Source organism: Squalius cephalus (assembly GCF_949319135.1).
Source record: "Squalius cephalus genome assembly, chromosome: 11".
Lineage (NCBI taxonomy): Eukaryota > Metazoa > Chordata > Actinopteri > Cypriniformes > Leuciscidae > Squalius > Squalius cephalus.
In genome coordinates, this window is record NC_137132.1 from 3,907,109 (window position 1) to 3,917,108 (window position 10,000).

General features: G+C 39.0%; 1 protein-coding gene across 1 annotated transcript in view; it reads left to right on the forward strand.

Moving 5' to 3' along the window:
* LOC307167264 (cytoplasmic dynein 2 heavy chain 1-like) overlaps positions 1–10,000 on the forward strand; it is a gene marked incomplete at its 5' end in the record, with an annotated part of 101,921 nt that overhangs the window by 79,017 nt on the left and 12,904 nt on the right. The window contains 8 exons of the mRNA XM_079886251.1: positions 1,890–2,015; positions 2,543–2,653; positions 3,931–4,086; positions 6,990–7,065; positions 7,157–7,374; positions 7,504–7,608; positions 8,636–8,752; positions 9,683–9,892. Of these exons, the coding sequence (XP_079742377.1) occupies positions 1,890–2,015; positions 2,543–2,653; positions 3,931–4,086; positions 6,990–7,065; positions 7,157–7,374; positions 7,504–7,608; positions 8,636–8,752; positions 9,683–9,892 (1,119 nt within the window). The remainder of the gene's footprint in view (positions 1–1,889; positions 2,016–2,542; positions 2,654–3,930; positions 4,087–6,989; positions 7,066–7,156; positions 7,375–7,503; positions 7,609–8,635; positions 8,753–9,682; positions 9,893–10,000) is intronic.

Consider the following 10,000-nt stretch of genomic DNA (forward strand, 5'->3'; position numbering starts at 1 on the left):
GAGGCAGCCGCTGAAGACGAGGTGGAATTATTTTGTTTTCAAAGAAAATGCTCCCTCAACTCTACCGAAATTCGTTTATGTACTTATGCACTTCTTATAACTTACTGTGTTTACTCAGCTCTTACGGTGATTTTCTGGAGTAAAACTGACGCTTCATCTTTTGTGTGATGTACAATAAACTTTATTAAACTCATCAGTATATGTTTGATCATCATTCGGACCTGGTCCGAAACAGCAGACTTGTAGGCTATTAATAATGGATACATACAAGTAGATGACAAATACGTTATAATAACCGTAATTAAACTACTAAACTATACCTGTTCCATCTCTATACAGCACTCTGACTCTGTAGGCATTATTGTCCGACTCGAAATGAACACGTTACTGAGAGTTTCTGATATTATCATCATTCCGTGAGATGAGATTGTCCTGAGAGACTGAGCGCGAGCTCTTGAAGCTCCGCCCCCTGTGCCGTGCAGCAGCAGCTCATTTGCATTTAAAGGGCACACACTAAAACAGAGCGTTTTTCTGAGCCCCAAAAAATGACAATTTAAACATGCTGTAAAAAATGATCTGTTGGGTATTTTGAGCTAAAACTTCACATACACACTCTGGGGACATCAGAGACTTGTTTTACATCTTGTGAAAAGGGGCATAATACGGGACCTTTAACCAATCATTATAATGAATCGGCTCAAAGGAGTCATTAGGTCGCGAATCGGACTTTAGCGGACGTGTTGTGTGGGAATCCTGGCTGTTAGGACATCACGAAAGATTTGTCAACACACACACACAAAAAAAACACTTCAAACTGGATTTTTTTTGCGTTTATTTAAAGTTATGTCAGCTGCATGTGCGGAATGCTTGTCACAAGTTGTAAGAGAAGATAAATATAAAATATTTGCAAAAATAACCCTGCAAAAATATTCTCCGAATGCACAACGTGATACATGGATTCGGTCTTCCGACCTTTAGGATCAGTTGATTTTGATGCGAGGGAGAGAGCAAAGACAGAACTGAAGACGGAGAGTGCCTGTGCGGGGGTGTGGCGCTGTGATCGTTCTCTCCGTCACTCTGTCAGTAGCCCGCTTCACTCACAAAACCCAATTACAGATCAAATAAGGCTTTGGCGGGACAAAAAATCGTTTTGGCGGCCGCCAAAAAATTTTCAATGTAGGAAAAACCCTGCTGATAGAAAGCAGGGTTATTATCATTAACTAAAACCATACAAAAAAACATTTTCATTACTTGGAAATGAAATAAACATTTACTGAAATAAAATAAAGTATTTTTAAAAAGCTTATTTTATTTCAGCTAGTGGCCTAGGCAACATTTCTCATTTTCATTTAGTTTAAGTTAAAGTACTGAAACTAAATACTAAAACCTAATAAAAACTATGTTATTTAAAAATGACAAAAGCAACAAAATAAATAAGACTTTTAATACAATTAAAATGAAAACAGAAAATACCAAAATATTTATTTTATCAAAATAGTTATTTAAAATGGTGATACAATTTTTATTGGAAATATGATGGACATTTAAAATAACTGTTTTCTATGTGAATATATAGTGAAGTGTAATTTATTCCTGTGATCAAAGCTGAATTTTCAGCATCATTACTCCAGTCTTCAGTGTCACATGATCCTTCAGAAATCACTCTAATATGATGATTTGATGCTATTATCAGTGTTGAAAACAGTTGTGCTGCTTCATATTTTTGGGGAAACCGTTTATTTTTCAGGATTCTTGATGAACAGAAAGTTCTAAAAGAACAGCGTTTATTAGAATTAGAATCTTTTGTAACATTATGAATGTCTGTACTGTGAGTTTTGATCTGTTTATTGCGCCCCTGCTGACTGAAAGTGTTGTGTTGTGTGATGAAGGTGGCGATGGGTCAGGGTCAGGCTGATGTGGCTCTGCAGGCGCTCAGAGAGTGTGTTCGCTCGGGTGAATGGCTGTGCTTGAAAAACCTGCACCTCGTCACGGCGTGGCTCCCCCTGCTGGAGAAGGTAGCAACTTCCTGTCTGTGTATGACGGTAACAGAGTAGCAGAAAAGAGTAGCGAGAGAGTTAGGGGTGCAAAGGAGTCGTCGTATTGGTTGCTCTTGAGTTTTGCTACTCTTTTACCTTCATATCTGTTTCATTATGAAGTTCTCTCTCTCTGTCTCTGTCTGTCTTCTATTGTGTAATTAATTATAGTTGAAATGACTGTTGTTGTGAAGTGAGAGTGAATCTGTGTGTGTGTGTGTGTGTGTGTGTGTGTGTGTGTGTGAGAGATAGCTTGCAGATACTTTAATTGCTTTTTGTTTTCATTTCTCTGCTCCTTTTAAAAATATGTGTGTGTTGTGCAACACTGCAGATCTGTAATGGGTTTGGAGTCAATCAGATGAGGCTGTGAGAGAGTCAATCCCTATAAAACACACACAGAAAAGATTGTTATTGGTTTGATGCTTTGCATTTATTGAATTAATTTGTTGTAGTGAGACATCTAATTTGTGTGTGTGTGTGTGTGTGTGTGTGTGTGTGTGTGTGTGCAGGAGATCAACAGTATGAAACCCAAAGCCGGCTTCAGACTCTGGTTGACTGCTGAGGTCCATGCGAAGTTCACTCCCATACTTCTCCAGTCCAGCCTGAAGATCACCTATGAGGTCAGTGTGTGTCAGTCCTTTCTCCATTTTAATTGATTCTCACTTAATGATCTTAAAGCGTAACTCTCGCCAAAATGCAACCTAGGCTCTTTTTGTGAATCTACCCGAGGCAAACTTTCGTTTAAAAGCATAATTAGGATGGAGACGCCACTTTTAAGTTTGACCGTATTTTTGTTTTTCGGTCAAATTGCCTTGTGAATGGGAGTGAATGGGGCACTTCTATGATAGCATCAAAAATGCTATTTTTAAAACACTAAGAAGGCTCGACACAACATGAAACTTTGCTCTCAGTATGACCTGAGGCTCGACACATGAACTCAAGCATTGACAACATTGCTTGTGTACACAGAGTTTACTAAAAAGAAAGGTTTTGAACAACTCACTGTTTCAGTGCCGTTTCCATCCTAATTATGCTTTTACACGAAAGTTTGCCTCGGGTAGATTAACAAAAAGAGCCTAGGTTGCATTTTGGCGAGAGTTACGCTTTAAATCCCAGGAATGGATATTTTAGTCTGCTGTTTTCAGTTGATCCCTCAACAAAACTCCACTTAACATTATTTGTAGTACTCCTAAATCACAGTAAGCTTTGTGGGTTACACTTTATTTTAAGGTGTCATTGTTACAGTGTAATTATATATTTAAGTACTAAGTAATATTGTAGTAACAACTTGTACTTACTATAGGGTTTGGTTTAGGGTTTAGGGTAGTTACATGTAATTATGCATAATTTACTGTTATTACTATGGTAAGTACATATGTAACATGGACACTGTAAAATAAAGTGTTACCACTTTGTGTTTTTGTTACTTTTGATCTAAAGTCAAAATCTCACCTTGCAGATTCTGTCAGTTTTATTAGTAAATTCAAACGATAAATACTGTTTTGACGCTCTTTAATGTAGCGTGACAGATCACTGTAGCTGTGAACCGTCTCTTCCTCTTTACTACTAGTTATAGCATCAAATAAACATGAATGAACATCAGAAGGAATGTTGAAATAAACAGAAATCTCATGTAATCAGCGATTCAACCGCAGAAAGACATCAGTAAGCTTGTTAACAATGATGCGTAACGCTATATTTATATTTATGGTAAATATATGCACTATATTACTTATTCATTATATTTTTGCTTAACCTGTTATTAAATATTTAATGCATTTAATTTTTTGAATAAATTTGTAGTGTAAACAGTGTCAATGGCGAAATTTGTGTCAATTTTCAGCCATAGAGTAACAGAGATGCGTCTCACATCTACTAATAACGTGTGTGTGTTTAGGCTCCTCCAGGGCTCAAGAAGAATCTGACGAGGACATATGAATCCTGGAGCGCGGAGCAGATCAGTAAAGGTGGTCACCTGACTCGAGCCCAGTCTCTCTTCTGCCTGGCCTGGTTCCACGCGGTGTGTCAGGAGAGGCGCAACTATATTCCTCAGGTACACACCTGTCACATGACTGTAGAGACACAACTATATTCCTCAGGTACACACCTTTCACATGACTGTAAAGACAACTATATTCCTCAGGTACACATCTTTCACATGACTGTAGAGGCGCAACTATATTCCTAAGAATAATAGGCTAATGAACTAACCATTCATGCAATCCGCCCCGAGTTGGCACTAATTTGAAAACGAAACTAATGCGCACGGCCGCACGTGTCCACGGGTGCGCAGCGAGCAGAACAGGGAAAGTGTTTTCAGTTCATTCCTATGGAAAAACACTTGCTCTATTCTAGGGATGAGTCACGATTTTCAAATATTCAATTAGTTGATTTTATTATAGAATAACGAAAAGGTTGTGCGATTATTGTCTTTAAACAAAATCCCCATCTTTTTGGTTCTGATGTGTTGGTGACACGTTCATGTAACCAGAGGGTGGCGATGCCAATAACGCTTCTAAAAGATGTCAATCGACTCTCAGACTACAGAAGAAGACACACATTGTCTCACACCAGAGCATGTGAGGGGAGTGGTGATATTTCCTCCAGATCGTAGAGCGTCTTTATGAAGATTACGCTCTGCTCGCTCAGAATGCCCGCAGTGACATGCTGGTTAGAAAATATGTGAAATAAGTACGGCTGCCCGTGCACGACATAAGTTTTTTTCTAGTCGACTACTAGTAGTTCATTTAAGCCATTAGTCTAATCGCACATTTATATTAATTTAATTACTTAAATATATATGGGAGAGAATATAACCCATAATGAGCGTTTTCGTAATATATTGCCTATTCCGCATCTCAAGCGCAAGCATAAAGCTTGCCACAAAAAGTAATGATTATGCATGATTGTTTATCAAAAAACTAGTGTTTTCTGTGTCAGTGTCGGCTGCAAAGATGAAGTTGACGATGCTGACTCGCGATCTTCGCAGTAGTGAACGCGCCTATAGAGAGAAATGCACACTTCATATGAATTACGTAGCAGAGAGCAGCCCATTTCTTTTCATTTTTAATTGTTTTGTTTAAAAGTAGACATTTAAAGCTTTCTATAGATATATTTCTCATGTCTGTGAGGCAAGTAGCTTATACGCTGAGTTTCAGTTCATTTATGAGACGAGCTCCAGTTCACGTGCCGGCGCCTCCGTGTCCTGATTATATTGCCTGCAATATTTATTTATTAAATCCAGGCAATTGGTTGATGAAACATTAATTCAAATTAAGATACAATTTATACAAAACGAAATTCACTTTAAAAAAGGCTTTCTACAAAACAAAACTTAATGAAGTGGTCAAAATCATGTCTGACCCACTCCATATGTCTCCCGATATATTGGGCATCTTATGATCCTATCTTACTCATCTTATGCGGTTCCCTTTTCATATATTCAACATAGATGAAATAAGGACGCACGCATTTTACATTTGCCTTTAAATTAGCGATTAAAAAAATTACCGGTATTACTGGTGTTGTCACACATCGATTAACCGGTGGGAAAATATCCTCACCGTCACATCTCTAGTACACACCTGTCACATGACTGTAGACCACATAAATATAGACTACCGGTCAAAGGTTTAGAATAATTTATGTTTTTGAAAAAAAAAGTCTCTTCTGCTCACCAAGGTTGCATTTATTGAGGTCAATCTTATTGTGAAAGAATAATACAAATTCTATATGAATACATTTTAAAAGGTCATTTATTTCTGGGATGGCAAAGCTGAATTTTCAGTAGCAAGTTTCCACAAAAATATTAAGCAACACAACTGTTTTCAACACTGAAGACTGGAGTAATGATGCTGAAAATTGAGCTTTGATCACAGGAATAAATTACATTTAAACATATATTCAGTTATTATAAACAGTTTTTATTGTATTGAGCCTATGGGAGCATAAGTGAGTGCTTTCAAAAGCGTATAAAAAAAACAACACTTGATTATTCCACTTTTGTCCGGTAGTGTACATATGTGCGTCTCTTCCTCAAACAATCTCTGGAATTCAAACAGAAGCTCTTGGATCTGTTTAAATTATTAATTCCGACTCTGAATTGAACTACTGCTCGTCAGGCCTTTGAAGAGCTGCATTTAATTAGCTGATGCTGAAGCGTTTCTCTTTCGTAATGTGTCTCGCTCACTCCATCTTTCTCTCTCTCCTAAAGTGGGCAGGATCTAATAAGCTGTGTAGGAGAAAAGGAATTCACTGGGCGGATAGTGTCTCTCAGGAAAATATGTAAACTACTATTATATATTTATATATATATATATATATATATATTTTTTTTTTTATATATATATATATACAGGGCTTGACATTCACGTTTTTGCTCATCAGCCACTGTGACTTTTCCAAAGTTACCAGCCACTCAGCATTTTCACTGGCCACCATTTTGACATCGATACCATGGGGAAAACTGCAAACAGATATTTTTATATTGTCTCATCTTTGGCGGCCGGTATATTAGGCTGCTGTCACTTTAAGAGCTGACGCACGGATCCGTTATACTGTTTTATATCGCCAATATAGTGTCTTTATGTGCTGCACTTTGGGCATGAGCAGAAAATATATATATATGATTTATCTGTAAATACCTTTAAATGTTCGACTTGATACCGAAGTACCAGTAGGTTTTACATTATCAGCAGGCGTTTTAAAAGGTTTTCTTTCATACACTTGCTTTTATTAAATCATGACTGTTGTGAAACGTCTGGGAACAATTTAGAGCCAAAGAAAAGATGAATGACTCCACGCTGTCTTTGGAGATTCATGATTCTGGCTTTTGAAACATGACTCCATATTTAATCATGATTCAGTGTGAGTTTCTATTGCACAGGCTGAATATATGAAGTTGAATTGAACTGATGATGATGATGATGATGATGATGATGTGTTTGTGTTGCACAGGGTTGGACGAAGTTCTACGAGTTCTCTCTGTCAGACCTGAGAGCCGGCTTTGAGATCATTGACCGCCTGTTTGAAGGTGTGTGTTGGTCGTGTGTGTGTCAGGGTGTTTTTATCTTTGCACATGTGAGGTTTCACTGTAGGATTTTCCTTGTGTGTGTGTGTTTCAGGTGGGAAGGTGTTCCAGTGGGAATTCGTGCACGGTCTCCTGGAAAACGCCATCTATGGAGGCCGCATCGATAACGTGTGTGACCTGCGTATCCTTCGCTCGTACCTACAGCAGTTCTTTAACGCTCAACTCCTCGCGCAGTCGCACACACACTCTCGCGTCAAGAAAACACACGCTTTCCCGGCTCAGATACACCTGCCCAACTCCTGCAGCATAGCGGTCAGTGAACTGCGTACTATGTGTACTATATAGTTAACAAGAATCAAGCATCTTGTGCATGCTTTTTGGACTGATTCTACCCATAATCCTTTGCACGATTGGATTAAAGTCACCTTGCTATGTGTGCAGGATTATCGTGTGGTGGTGGACGCTCTTCCTGAAGACGACAAACCCAGTTTCTTCGGCCTGCCTGCAAACATCGAGCGCTCTTCACAGAGAATCATCAGCTCACAGGTGTGTGTGTGTGTGTGTGTGTGTTTCTGTTGAGATCATGAGGGGTCAGAGGTGTTTTGAGAATATTGTATTGTGCTGAGCAGGACATTCCTCTACATCACATGCATGCACACGTGTGTGTGTGTGTGTGTGTGTGTGATTGTTCTTTCCTGTGGGGTGGAGTTCATAATAAGCTAACAGTCAAAGTGCATTCACACACAGGATTGTCTCACAATATTTTTTTTCACATTTTTGACTTTCTTTAGAACATTTTTAGCTAGTTAGAATCTCTTCATACGTTCTTGGGTAGTTTGTACTGTATTTGTGAGGTTATCTTCGAGAGGATTTCTAATTTCCTGAAGCAAACAGCAGTGCTTGCGAGCCAACCAATGAAAAGTCTTAGCTGGTTCTATCGAAATTTAATGCTGCAACTTTTCCGTTTTGTATGCAAATACATGCAAGAAAGACGACCGATTACACTTAGCAGACATAAGTGATCACGATGACATCATCACTGTTGCTGTCACGCGCTAACATTGTCAACGGGAGGATTCAACTTTAAAGTTGACAAAAGAACAAAACGTTTGAATGGATTTAATTGTGGTTAAAAAAATCTGCTTGTGATGCTTGACTGAGCAATGCTAGAGTGTTCTGGTGGGTTCGTTGCTACACAGTTGCTAATGTGTTCAGGGTCGCTGCAGGAATCTCTTGTTTTATATTGAATGAAATACACAAATCAGTCCCATTCACTGTCACTCTTTCTTGACTTCACACACACACATTCTCTTTGTGTGTTCAGACCGTTGCACTGCACTCCTATTTGTCACTGTCAGGTTTAGACTGATCTTTGTCTCTACTGCTGTAGAGACTGTGTGTGTGTGTGTGTGTGTGTGTGTGTGTGTGTAGCTCTTGTAATGAGACCAATTTATCATGTGTAAGTCGCCCACCCCTTCACTGCAGTTTGCCACAATCACAGAGAGATGGAGGATAGTGTACAGTGAGATCTAATGTGCTCACCTCAGGGGTGTGTGTGTGTGTGTTTGCACAGGTGATCTCTCAGTTGAGGATTCTGAGCAGGTCTGTAGCGGCCGGCTCCAAATTCGACAGAGAGATCTGGTCTAACGCACTCTCACCCGTGCTCAACCTGTGGAAACGCCTCAATCAGGTATTCAGCAGCATATCATAGTTGACTCTTTTCTGTCCCAGATGTCCATGTACAATGTTAATGTTGCATGTGAAACGAATAACAGCACTCTTCTGTGGGTTTTCTGTCAGTTCAGTCTTGTTTTTCAAGAGTGACAGAATCATAAAACAATCAGAGCTGAAATGTGCCACTCAAAATGTTGTTGTATCATATAGGGGGTGTCACGATTCGATACATATCGCGATACTGAACTCACAATATTATTGCGATACTCCAAGACACATGGTAAAAGGTTAACAAAAAATGAACTGTTGATTAAAATGCTAAATTTGGTGTTACATTGTGTGTGTAAATGAATGGGCGTGGACTTGATGCTGGAAACCAAATGAACCGGACAATGATGATTCATGATTCTGAAGCTGAAAATACTGAAATATTGTAGATGAATATGCTTGAACTCTTTCACTGACTAGATATATTTAAAATATTGCTGGAAACCCTTTTTACACAATTATTCCCACATTGCATTATTATACATCATATTCAACATTATATATAGTAGTTTAATGTAGTACTGACACTAAAACTCTGAAAACTTGAATTTTTTTCTCATACAGTAATTTTTATTTTGGGTGAACTATCCACAATAAATATTGTCACTATCCACGTTACATATTGTTGCATTTTTGTATTGCGATATATTGTGACACCCCTAGTATCCTGGGAACTCAACAAAACACAACTTTATTTCCCAGCACACAGTGCAACTTCACTCCTGGAAATTGTGTAAAGCCAACCAAACTGCAACGGACAATTTCCACTAGCCGTTTTGTGTGCAATATGCATTAAACGTTCTGTGGGCGTGTCCTTCTGGGCTGAGTCGAGGTTCTGATTGGTTATCGTTTCCCGCCGTTTTGCATCGTGTGATAGATTCTCTCTGTCGTGTCTCAGGGTTCCTCATTGATCCATCAGAAAGTGGCTCTTCCCAGCGAGGGCGTCGGCTCTCCCATTCTCTCATTCGTCCAGCTGGAGCAGTTTAATGGCATACGATTGGTCCAGAGCATCCACCAATCGCTGGCCTCGCTCAGTAAGGTCATCCGAGGCACGTCCCTCATGACTGCTGACGTACACAAGCTGGCCACTGCACTTCTGAACCAAGAGGTAAGAGTGAAGGAATCACTGACTCCTGCATATTATTTAATGAAAGCAAGATACTAAAGGCAAAAACATTTTTACATTTAGTGTTTTTTGGCTTTTCATAAAGTAGTG